This window comes from Typopeltis vanoorti, chromosome 13 (genome assembly GCF_054136105.1).
Source record: "Typopeltis vanoorti isolate ZY-2024b chromosome 13, IOZ_Tvanoo_1.0, whole genome shotgun sequence".
Taxonomy (NCBI): Eukaryota; Metazoa; Arthropoda; class Arachnida; order Uropygi; family Thelyphonidae; genus Typopeltis; species Typopeltis vanoorti.
In genome coordinates, this window is record NC_143561.1 from 68759611 (window position 1) to 68773424 (window position 13814).

Sequence of the window (13814 nt, forward strand, 5' to 3'; positions counted from 1 at the left end):
TTTAAATTTCCTTATGTAACAGTTTTTTTTCTATGTATGACATGTTTGTTTTCTGCCAGAGTACATTGTGGCCAGTGGAAGTGGTATGGAAAGCTAGACCTGTGTTCTCTTCTGTTTTGCACATCCTTTTGGTGTTCGTTCATGCGAATTTCCCCAGATCTTCCTGTCTGTCCTACGTAGCAGATGCCGCAAGAACAATAAATTTTGTAAACACCTGGTTTTTTTTAATGGATGATGAGGAGGTTTCAGGGGATGTAGAAATCTTGAAATTTTTTCCAGGGGCAGAAAGGCTACTTTGATGTTATATTTGTTCAGTAATTTAGCCATCTTGTCTGTAACATTTTTGATATATGGAAGCATGATAGCATTTTTGAAATCTTGTTTCTGAGAGATGCTTGTAGGAGGTGTGTGAAGGATTTTTTTGATAGTCTTGGTTTCATAACCATTCTTTTGAAAGATCTGTGTTAGATATTCTAATTCTTCATTTCTCAGTTTTTCTGTGCTGGGAATGTTATACGCTCTGTCCCTTAAGCTTTTTATTAGACCAATTTTTTGCGAAGAGTGGTGGTGTGAAGCCACATTAAGAAATCTTCCTGTGTTGGTGGGTTTTCTTATATTGAGAAAGAAAGTTTATTATCCTTTTCATTGACTTCTAATAGAATGTCTAGAAAAGGCAGTTTCCTAAGTTCTTCTTGTTCTAAAGTAAATTTTGAATGTAACACTACATTCAAAACACCCATTAGTTCCAAGAATTTATGGTGTTCCAAAAATTCATAAGATAGGTATTCCCTTAAGACCAATAGTAGATGGTAGAGACTCTCCGACCTCTAATTTAGCAAAACATCTCACCAACATGATTTTACCTCAGGAAGAACATCTTCTTTCATCAAGAACAGTACACATTTTATTGAAAAAGTAAAAGATATTTATATTGGACCTTCAGACATCTTAGCAATTTTGGATGTTATCAGCCTATTTACAAATATTCCAAGAAACGAAACTGTGAATCTCCTGGAAGACCTTTTCCTCCGGACATCGTAGATCTTTATAAACATTGTATAAATAATACATTTTTCATGTATCAAGACAAATTTTGGGAACAAAAAGAAGGATTGGCTGTGGGCTCTTGCTCTTCCCTCTCTCCGGCTTTAGCTAATCTATTTATGGAAAACTTTGAAAATAATGCTTTAAACAATTATCATAAAAAACCAAAAATATGGCTACGCTATGTAGACGATATATTCATCATATGGCCAGGAACAACAGATGAATTCATTGCTTTTCAAAGATTACCTAAATAATTTGCATAATAATATAAAATTTACTTTAGAACAAGAACTTAGGAAACTGCCTTTTCTAGACATTCTATTAGAAGTCAATGAAAAGGATAATAGACTTTCTTTCTCAATATATAGAACCCACCAACACAGGAAGATTTCTTAATGCAGTCTCACACCCCCACCACCCTTCGCAAAAAATAGGTCTAATAAAAACCCTAAGGGACAGAGCATATAACATTTCCAGCACAGAAAAAAGAGAAATGAAGATGAAAAGCCAAACGGCTATTTTTTTTTTTCCTGGCAAAGTTAATTAAATTAAGGGGATAAAAATCCCTTATTATTTTACAGCCAGTATGCGAAATTCTAAGATTGAAAACTACGATCTAAGAGTTTCATGACGACGAACTATTGGTGAATCGAAGCGTAAGTGACCACCAGGTAGTCACTTACGCTTGGATTCTCTTATTACTTTACTGGCTGTAAAATAATAAGGGATTTTTATCCCCTTAATTTAATTAACTTCGCCAGGAAAAAAAATAGCCATTTGGATTTTCATCTTAGTTATAATATAATATAATATATGTGCACACCTTTCTCGCATTTGTATAGTGAAGGTATGTAAGTTCTTTTCACTTAAACTTTGATATCATCCAGGTCTAGCTACTCACTGATGAGACCTCAAAAAAGGTTGAAACCGTTCTAGGTAGTGACCTCTCCTCATAATGTTAAGCAATATTACATCTCTTAGGAGCTGTATGTTTTTACATTATGAGAAAATATCAAGGATAGTGAGGGAGCTTGCTCCATCTTTGCTTCGAGTTGCCTTGGTGTGGTACTCCCAGTTGGTCACTTAGCTTGGATTCGCTCATAGTTCTTCGGCATGAAACTCTTAGATTGTAGTTTTCGATCTTAGAGGGTTCGCATACTGGCTGTAAAATAATAAGGGATTTTTATCCCCTTAATTTAGAGAAATGAAGAATTAGAATATCTAACACAGATCTTTCAAAAGAATGGTTATGAAACCAAGACTATCAAAAAAATCCTCCACACACCTCCTACAAGCATCTCTCAAAACAAGATTTCAAAAACGCTATCATGCTTCCATATATCAAAAATGTTACAGACAAGATGGCTAAATTACTTAACAAATATAACATCAAAGTAGCCTTTCTGCCCCTGGAAAAAATTTTGAGATTCACATAACAATTTTTTTAATAGTAATCTGAAATTTCTGAAAAAAAAAAGTGCTATTATGTCTTGTATATTTGAGTGCTAATCAAGAGCAGAGCCAGTTAACTGCATTAAAAATACAATTTGTTTATTTATTTATTTTTTTATCAAGTGATGCATTTGAACCTCTTTATTGTTCCTTTACAGGTAAGAAGTGAAATATCAAATAAAGAAAAGGAAGAAGAAGAACTTGAAAGAGTCCTGTTGAAGCACAAGTGAGTATTTGATTAATATTCAAGTAAGTAGTAAACACAGCAGTGTGCAGAGAATTGTCTTTGAATTAACTGTTTGAATAAAGTGAGAACTGTTTTTGAATAAAGCTAAAAAATAAATTTGATATCCACATATTAGAAAACATTAGTTATTATCTATATTCAGTTTATTGAATATTTACATGGCTTTGCTGTCTTTTTAAATTCCTCCTCAGTACTAAGATGATATCCACATATGTGATCCTCGAGTGGACCACATGAATAAATGTCATTTGGAGCAAGTCCAGCTTATAGCCTGGATATGGCACGATTGTCCAACCATACTATATTTTGTGGACAGTTGTCTATCCACAAAATTATTTATGATGTAAGATTATATCTTAGGATTTTAGGTTAGGTCTTTTTTACTTTATTTTTTCAGTCTCACAATTCATATCCTTGTTAGTACTTTCAGCCAGATTTAAAAAAAAATAATAATAATGGCTTCACTATTCCAAACATAGGACTACTAAGAATTTTTTACTTTGTTTTGGAAGTTGTGATTTTTGTGTGTGAGAGAGAGTGAGTAGGAGATGAATTATTCCATTTGGATAGGCTTCTTAGATTTTGAAAGTGTATCACTCCTAATTTTGAATCTAAATCTCATCGCAAGTAATAACTTTGAAAAGTGAGGAAGGCTGCTTGCATCATCCAAAGCATCTTGATTCAAAAACAAAACATCTAGATAATCTGTTTATCTACTTATGTGGATATTCATCAGGTTTATCTGATCTGATTTCTTCTATATCTTGTGTGCTCCATACCTTCTAAAGCATCATCATCAAATTCCCGCCATGTACCCTCAAGGGGTGTACAGGATATGACAGTACTACATGAAAAAATTACATCATTACTAACTTCCTATCTACAATTTTCCTCCAAATCAGTCTGTTACTTGTCAAGACTCCAACATTATCAGATCTTATATTTCTATCGTCTAAGGCACTTTGTACGGTATCAATCCACCTATATCTTGGTCTTCCTCTGGGTCGTTTTCCTGCCAACCTGGCAGAGAACACTTGTTTTGCTAATCTTTCCTCTCCCATTCTATTTAAGTGACCATACCATCTGAGATTAGCTCTGCTAACGCATTCCTGGATGCCGACAATGTCAAGTTCTTTCCTAATATCCTCATTTTTAATATGATATTGCCATTGATACCATCTGTTCATGCCTCTAATCTTTCTCAGGACTCTCATATCTGCGGTCTCTAGACTTTGGTCAAGTGTTTTACTTCTGACCCATCTCTCAGATCCATAAGTTAAAATTGGTTTGAACACAGTCTTGTATATAGCTAATTTAGTGTTCCGACTAATTTCTTTCTTATTCCATATGAATTTATTCAATTGACTTCCCACGATACCAGCTTTGCTGATTCTGTTGTCTATTTCTATATTTAGTTTACCATCTTCAGTAAAAATTGTGCCTAAGTAGCTGAAATGTTTTACTTGTTCCACAGGTTCTCCATTCACAACACAGTTGACATTTTCAATTATTCTGCCTATTTTCATTGTCTTTGTCTTTTTATTGCTGACCTTCATACCATATCTATTACAACAGCTATTCAATTTAGTCAGAGAATCTTGCAGACTTGTAGCGGATTTATTTAGAAGTATAACATCATCCGCATAAAGCAAAGAGCTGACATTAACATCTCCAATTTTGATATCAGGTTTAATACCACATTCCTTCATAATGTGATCCATATAGATAATGAATAACAGAGGGGATAATGTACATCCTTGTCTCACACCAGATTTAACATTAAACCATCTTCCTGTACTTCCTTCAATTCTAACTGCTGACTCACAACTCAAATAAAGACTAAGTATTGCTTGATATAATGCCCCATTGACACCATATAACTGCAGCGTATTGAATAGCTTCTCTCTTGGCACCTTGTCATATGCCTTTTCCAAATCGACAAAACTTAAATACGGATCTTTGTTATATTCCCATGCTTTCTCGACTATTTGTCGTAAAGTGAAGATCTGATCCTGACAGCCTCTATTTGGCCTGAATCCAGCTTGTTCTTCACCAAGCTTTTCTTCCACAATTCTTCTCAACCGTTTCTCAAGTATACTTGCATAGATCTTGCCAGGGACACTCAGTAGGGAAATACCTCTGTAATTCTCACATTCAGTTTTATTTCCCTTTTTATATATGGGTACTATGAGAGCTCTACTCCAATCATCGGGAATTCGTCCCTCTGTCCAGGCTTTCTGAACTATGCAGTGCAGCCACTGTAAGACTCTTATACCACCATGCTTCAGCATTTCTGGTCAAATATCATCTACTCCTGCTGCCTTTCCACATTTCAAGACTTTGATGGCTTTTTCTACTTCAAGTATGGATATGTATTCCTGACTGCATGCCTGGTCAGTGTTTTTTATCACTGTGCTGTCATCACTGCTTGTTTCATTTAGCAGTTTTTCAAAGTAATTACTCCATACTTCAAGGATATCTTTTTCTCCTGTTTTCATTTCACCTTTATCATCTCTAATTCCTTTTACAGCACTCTTTCCTCCATTCCTAAGCTTCTTCAACAACCTCCAGAATATTTTGCCACCTTCTTGATATTTATTTTCTATATTCTTGCCAAAGTCCTCCCATGACTTTTGTTTAGCTAGTTTTACACACTGTTTAGCTTTCTTACATTTGCCTCTGTATTCTGTAAGAGTAAAAGCTGACTTATTTGCCAGGAACTTTTGATATGCTTTCTTCTTTTCCTTCACTGCCTCTTTAACTTCCTGCGCCCACCAGGGAGTTCTGATTTTTTTATCCTTGCACACAACCTCACCACATGCCTCTCTGGCAGAATCAATCAATGTTTCCTTCAGAGTTTGCCACTGAATCTCCAAGGTTTGATTCCTGTTCTCAAACTCTTTCATTTTCTTTCAATAATATTTCTGTATTTTAGTCTACAGTTCACATCTGAGAGCTGCTCAACTTTTATTCGCTTTAAAACTTTCTTACATGTTATTCTTTTCAATATGAAATTCAATTTTATCCTGCTGAAGACTAAATAGTGATCACTTACAATTTCAAATCCTCTGTACACTCTGGTGTCCTGCACCAGGGAGAAAACATCACTATCAACAATAACATAGTCAATGAGACTTTTCTTATTCCTAGCCTCTTCTCTCCATGTGAATTTGTGCACATTTTTATGTTGGAACATGGTGTTAGTAATAACCAGTCCATGTCCTGAGCAGAAATCCAACAGATATTTGCCATTATTATTAGCTTTGCTCTTTTCTCCAAATTTTCCCAAAATATTTTTGTATGTCTCAATCATTTCCTACTCTGCTATTTAGATCCCCAACAAGGACCAACTTTTCCTTTTTCATTGTGTCAGTTGCTTTTTCTAAAGCCTTAAAAAATTCCTCCACTTCTACCTTAGTACATTTGACATTTATGTAGTACCTCATTATGTTATTATAGCTTAACTTGATGTGGTAGCATTAATATGAAACTGTAGTACATGAACAAAGAGGGAATCAATGTCAGAATGAAAGGTACCCATCCTAAATTGATTTCTTCATTTGGTTAACCACGGTGATAACAAAAGAAAGTAATGAAACTGAATTGTTGGGGACTATGTCTGAGGACTATGAAGGTCACATTGTTGATTTTCAAGTGCTGTCATATAATTGTGACCTTGGCAGTCCATTCATCTCTCAATAGGTTGGCCTTAAGTGTTATTTTGAAGCTATTCTTTTTACATTGTGTCTGTCACTGTCAGAAACCAAAGAATAGAACAGTGGATCAATATCAAGTTTTATTTAAATTTTGAGGAAAAGTTTCATTTAAATCCATGAAATGTTACTAATATTTATGTTCACACAAACGTTTTGATGGTTTTTGCTTTTTAATGAGGGCAAAGAGGATGTTGCAGATGCTTATCAAAGATGATGACCAAAAATGATCAGAAGCATGTGGTGGACAAAGTACAAGTGTAATGTGAATAAGGAATAAGTTTTCTAGCAAAATTCACATTTAATTAAATTTAAGTAAATGTGAATCTAGCTAGTTAAATGTGAATAAGGAATTCATAACTACCACAGACTTGGGAAAGGAAAAAATTTGCCCACATTTTTTTCTACATTGTTTGCATGATGAGAAAAAACTAAAATGATTGGATCCCTGTAAGATTTTGTTGAAATAGCTGATATTTCATCAGCTCCTGTTGGATTATAATTTCTAAGCATTTTTTCTTTCGCATTTTCCAAGTTGGAAATCGAGAGTGAAAGGATACCAGTTTAATAGCATTTATGACATGCAGAAGAATCTGAGCCGAACTAAATATCATCACAGCAGATGAGTTTCCAACTCTTTTCAAACTTTGTGTGATTGCTATAATAAGTATATTCAGCTCCTGTTGGATTATTTTCAGAGCAATCAGTAAGTAAATATTTTCTTTGTCCTTCTTTTTGCTTGTTTGCATTCAGTCTCATCACTTTTTTTTTCTTTGCTTTACTCTGTGTATTATGTAGATTGTCATATCATGCCATTCAAAAACATAATAGGCAACTTAACTGCTGAACAGGGAAAAGAAAATTTCTATATGACAGCTACAGTGCAACAGATCGAATTTTAAATGACTCTCTACAGAAGAAAAAAAGATTTTGTTTTACATTTATTTTTTACAGATTCATCTTTTATTTAAATCACTTTAGTCCACTGTTATATGATTAAGATATGTAATATCAATGGTTAGTAATATGACATACAAATTACTTTTATATAATAATCTACCTATACTTTATCAGTCAACTTCACAATAGAAAAACTTGTGGTGACCACAGGAATAGGTTATTTTAGTAGATAGTTTACTATAGCAAACTTTCTTTGGAATAACATTGTGTCTATAGTGATTTAGTTGGGACTTTTATGTTTGGTTTGCTGTAGTGAGAGTTGACTGTATTTTTCAATGACATTTACAGTGTATCAAAAATGGATATGCAAACACATTTTAAATTGATTCAGTAGGCTGTTGCAAACTGCAGTATAGCCTTCTTCTTAGAGTAGACATTCTATTCTCTATTGCACATCTTAATTTTTAAGTAGTGCATAACTTTGTTACCTTTTATATGAGATTTTGTATTATCTACTTTAATTGCAATATCTGGAAACTCACATAATGATTTTGTTCTCATATACAGGAAACTCTTGCTTAATATCAAGGATGTTTTCATTCAGTAATGAAGTGCCCACTACTTTTTTTTTTTTTATAGAGTAGCAGGCACTTCATTAAAAGTTTTTTTTTAAAAGGAAAATAAATATTATTTTATACCAAATATGCAAACAGTATTTATCTTTGAAACTTTAGATTTCAAAAGCTATGACATTGAACCTTAATAAAAAGGAAGGATAATAAATATTTGTTGTTTCAAAACTTTTGGTGTGCAAACACTAGTTGCTTACTTGATATAAAAGCATGATGAATATTATGAATGTGATTATCTATTTGTTGAATAACATGTGTTAATCAAATTGAAACTTAATTTGTAAGGTTTGGAAGTGGTGATAAATTAAGGACATAACCAATGACATATGAAGCAGTAAAGTTGTCTGATGATGGCTTCATCTGAGCATGAATGTTAATATTCTCTTCAGATAGAAAAGGTCTTCTATACTTTGGAATTGGGGACATGTATATTTGGTGACCTTGATTAGCCCAGAATAACAGGCTATATCCCAAGCTGATTACTTTTATGCTGTGGTTGATGGTTTATATAATTAAATATTTGCAATAAATTGTATTATCTAATTGGTTAGCTTTCTTTTTTTACCAGGATTAAGCTACTTGTTTTTGCAAAATGTATAAAAGCTTTTATTATTATTTTATTTTCAGGGACAAAGAGGGAGAAGAGGAAATCTTCTTTAGAACAAGAATGGGTGAGTTTGTAAAATGTTACAGTTTATATTTAAATTTTATGAAAAATATTAACTTTATTAAATACATAATTGATAATAGGTTGAAAGTTACATTTTTTGTTTATCAGTTACTTCATTAATTAATAAATTCTTATCTTGAAATTTGAAGCATCATATTATTGCAAAATGAATAATCTAAAAAAATTGATGTGCTGTTTTCTACTAGACTAATAAAGTTACTTAAATCCTACTTAGGATGCAATGAATCTTAACGAAGACTCTTCAGCTGAAGGTAAGTTGATGAGTCTCATACAAGGCTGACAAGGTCCCCAAAACAGAAAAATTGGCCTCAGAAATTTGCTAAGTTAACAGATGTAATATACTGACCTCATAGCTTAGTCACTTCAGCCGTAATTTTTCATTTTATTGAGGGTGAGGAAAGGATGTGAGGGCATCCATGGAAATTGAGAATGAATGCTGTTAAGAAGGTGGTTAGGGCTAGATTTTTCTCTCATAGAGTAGTGTGTGATTGGAATGGATTGCCATTAGATGTTGTGTGTGTGTGTGTGCAAGAACTTGAATGAATTCAAGAACAGGTATGGTGGCTGGTGCGAATAGTATGGCCTCCCTCGATGAGTTTCTGACTCACTGGAGTCTCTTAATAATAATAATAATTCAACGTAAAATAAGTAAGTAAAAGTTGTACTGCAAATTAATGCAATTTACTGCATTAAAACTCATCATTGCAGACTCATTGGAAACCATTGGAAAAGTTATAGTGGAAGGTTCATTATATATGATTTCTTTTGGTAATTTTGCTAGTTTGTTATTGGTGAATTCATTATAGTAGTACTTGCTATAATGATGTTTTAAGCCCATTGTTTTTAACCACTTAAAGCTTAATAGGAAGTTAATTGCACATAATCATATACATCATCAAGTATAGGATATTGTCTGTTTCCAATAGAAAGAACTCCCTCCGTGACTTCAGTCAGGGAACCACAAGATAATATGTAGTATATGTTTCTGACAATAATGAAACAATGAATTGGCATGGTGATGTTGTCTGCAAGAATAGAAAAATTAGAACTCCATGGTGCACACAGGAAGTTAAAGAGGCAGTGAAGGAAAAGAAGAAAGCATATCAAAAGTTCCTGGAAAATAAATCAGCTTGTGCTCTTAAAGAATACAGAGACAAATGTAAAAAAGCTAAACACTTCGTAAACCTAGCTAAACAAAGTCATGGGAGGACTTTGGTAAGATCATAGAAAATAAATATCAAGAAGGTGGCAAAATATTCTGAAGGTTGTTGAAGAAGCTTAAAAATGGAAGAAAGAATGCTGTAAAAGGAGTTAGAGATGATAAAGGTGACATGAAAACCAGAGAAAAAGATATCCTTGAAGTATGGAGTCATTACTTCGAAAAATTGCTAAATGAAACAAGCAGTGATAGTACAGTGGTAAAAAACACTCAACAGGCATACAGTCAGGAATACATATCCATACTTGAAGTAGAAAAAGCCATCAAAGGCTTGAAATGTGGAAAGGCAGCAGGAGTAGTTGATATTCGACCAGAAATGCTGAAGTATGGTAGTATAAAAGTCTTACAGTGGCTGCACTGCAGTGTTCAGAAAGCCTGGACAGAGGGGACAAATTCCCGATGATTGGAGTAGAACTCTCATAGTACTATATATATAAAAAGGGAAATAAAACTGAATGTGAGAATTACAGAGATATTTCCCTACTGAGTGTTCCTGGCAAGATCTATGCAAGTATACTTGAGAAACAGTTGAGAAGAATTGTTGAAGAAAAGCTTGGTGAAGAACAAGCTGGATTCAGGTCAAATAGAGGCTGACAGGATCAGATCGTCACTTTACGACAAATAGTCAAGAAAGCATATGAATATAACAAAGATCTGTATTTAAGTTTTGTCGATTTGGAAAAGGCACATGACAAGGTGCCAAGAGAGAAGCTATTCATTACACTACAGTTATATGGTGTCAATGGGGCATTATATCAAGCAATACTTAGTCTGTGTTTGAGTTGTAAGTCAGCAGTTAGAATTGAAGGAAGTACAGGAAGATAGTTTAATGTTAAATCTGGAGTGAGACAACGATTTTACATTTCCCCTCTGTTATTCATTATCTATATTTATCACATTATGAAGGAAAGTGGTATTAAACATGATATCAAAATTGGAGATGTTAATGTCAGCCCTTTGCTTTATGCAGACAGTGTTATACTTCTAAATAAATCTGCTAGAAGTCTACAAGATTCCCTGACTAAATTGAATAACTGTTGTAATATATATGGTATGAAGGTTGGCAATAAAAAGACAAAGACAATGAAAATAGGCAGAATCGTTGAAAATGTCAATTGCGTTGTGAACAGAGAACCTGTGGAACAAGTAAAACATTTCAGCTACTTAGGTACGATTTTTTACTGAAGATGGCAAATTAAATATGGAAATAGACAACAGAATCAACAAAGCTGGTATGGTAGGAAGTCAATTGAATAAATTCATATGGAATAAGAGAGAAATTAGTCAGAACACTAAATTAGCTGTATACAAGACAGTATTCAAACCAGTTTTAACTTATGGATCTGAGAGCTGGATCAGAAGTAAAACACTTGAACAAAGACTAGAGACTGCAGATATGACAGTCCTGAGAAAGATTAGAGGCATGAACAGATGGCATCAATGGCAATATCATATTAAAAATGAGGATATTAGGAAAGAACTTTATTTTGTCAGCATCCAGGAATGCATTAGCAGAGCTAATCTCAGGTGGTATGGTCACTTAAACAGAATGGGCAAAGAAAAATTAGCAAAACAAGTGTTCTCTACCAGGTTTGCAGGAAAATGACTCAGAGGAAGACCAAGATATAGGTGGATTGATATGATACAATGTGCCTTAGATGATAGAAATATAAGATCTGATAATGTTGGAATCTTGACAAGTAACAGACTGATATGGAGGAAAATTGTAGATAGGAAGTTAATAATGATGTAAATTTTTCATGTAGTACTATCTTATCCTGTACACCCTTTGCGGGTACATGGCAGGAATTTGATGTTGATGATAATGATGAATTGGCATAATTAAAAGAATTATAAAAATGGAGGAAAGCTCGCATAAAAAACTTTGTTAATGCAGAATTTTAACTTAAGTATAATGGGCATTGTCAGTACAAGAACACAGAATAACAAAGAATAACAGACAATTCTAAAAAAAAAAAGCACCACTTGAGTAGCTAATGCAATATAACTAAAAAAGGTCAATAATTTTCTGACTTATTAAAAAATTTATATATATATATATAATTGCTAGTTTGTCCATATATACAGGGTGTTCGGGATAAATTTGACATATTTATAATTAATTATATTTTTCCGTAAGTTACATGTATTAACACACACTTCTCTTCATTTAAAAGTTTGGACCCTTCTTCATTCATATACAAGATGTCAGAAAGGATGGATAGCTGGAACCCACCTGAATCATGGAAGAGAATAACTTGTATCATGATGATTCGTGCCCGCCATCAAAATAAGGATATTACGACTGCTGCCCAATGCTCCCTGAATACAGTAAAAACAATCAGGCATGAACTAGAGACTTGCAATGGTGACTACGAGGATGTAGCAAGAAGAAAGATCCCTAGCAGACGATCTGATTGCGTTCGTACAGCAGAATTCCTCGCAAATCTGCAGGAACAGGTGTTGAAGAACCCTGGCATTGGAATTCGGGCTTTGTTCGTGGAGTTGCTAACTGTAGTCAAGCCCTGGATAACAAGGGTAGCCAATGGTAGGCCGTATGTATGGCAGCAGGATTCGGCCCCTTGCCACACCTCTGGGAAAAGTCAAAAATGGTTGTCTGAAAATTTCTACGACTTCACCAGTCCAAATGTTTGGCCTCCAAACTCCCCAGACCTTAACCCCATGGATTATTTTGTATGGGGCGCAGTTGAAAAAGACACCAATCGCACTTCCAGTAATACAAAAGCCCAGTTAATGGATAAAATTAAAACAGTTTTTGCGGCCCTTCCCAGGGAGACTGTAGCATCAGCTTGTTCGAGGTTCCGAAGCAGAATTGAAGCTGTGATCGATGCTAATGGTGGTTATTTTGAGTAAATCTTGTTGATAGTATTGTAATTAACTCTGCCTGTAATGTTTTTTTGTCAATTCATTAAATTTAATAGATACAAAGAAGATTTTCTTTTTCCTTACGAAACTGTCAAATTTATCCCGAACACCCTGTATATACACATGGACAAAATAAAGTTAGGAAACATTAACAAATTTAAAAAAGTAGAAAAGGTTAGCAGATTTAAGAAGTACTATCTCCCACAAAGGAGATTCTTTGTGGGAGACAGTACTTTTAAATCTGCTAATCTTTCCTAGCTTTATTTGTGTGTGTGTGTGTAATAAGTTATGAAATTATTGACCTTTTTTAATTATCTTACATTAGCTACTCAGGTGGTGCTTTATAGAATTATGTGTTCATTTAAAGATCACACAATTTTGTATCTATGATACTTAGGTGAAAATTCTATTTTAATAATGTTTTTTACATGAGTTTTCCTCCATTTTTATAATTATTTTAATTAACGTTTCTAGCTGTCTTTCTGCTAAAAGGAATATTATTGTTCTCTTTCTTTTACACTGTGCCCTAAGCTGGAATCGTGGAAACTTTGGCCTCCTAGATTATTTGTTATAACTCTTGCATTATCAGTGTGAGACTTAATGTTTATAGTGCTTCATGCACTAGCCACAGCATTATCCTTTGAGAGCATTACCATAGCTTGTGTATACTCAGTAATGGTGAAATGCACCACTTTGTATATTACCACACCAACATTAAACTCAAAATCAACCCAAACAAAACTAAGCACCTTTAGTACAGACAGGAAAAATAGACATTCCTACTATCCTAAAGTCATGATCAACAACAAGCTAATTGAAAAAGTCACAAATCCAAAATACCTTGGTATTACGCTTGATCAGGAGTTACGTTTTGCACAACACATCTCTAACACTTCCAACAGAGCTCTAAAAGAATTAAATATACTGAAAAGGCTTTGTGGAACAAATTTGGGGTGCAAAGCCCAAAATCCTCAAAACTACTTACACTACACTAATAAGGCCAATAATGGAATATGCAGCACCTATC

At 33.9% G+C, this 13814-nt stretch overlaps 1 protein-coding gene across 1 annotated transcript in view; it reads left to right on the forward strand.

Moving 5' to 3' along the window:
* Positions 1-13814, forward strand: part of beag (IC cytokine homolog beag) — a 170225-nt gene that overhangs the window by 54109 nt on the left and 102302 nt on the right. Inside the window, exons 8-9 of the mRNA XM_090403298.1 lie at positions 2658-2725; positions 8619-8662. Of these exons, the coding sequence (XP_090259424.1) occupies positions 2658-2725; positions 8619-8662 (112 nt within the window). The remainder of the gene's footprint in view (positions 1-2657; positions 2726-8618; positions 8663-13814) is intronic.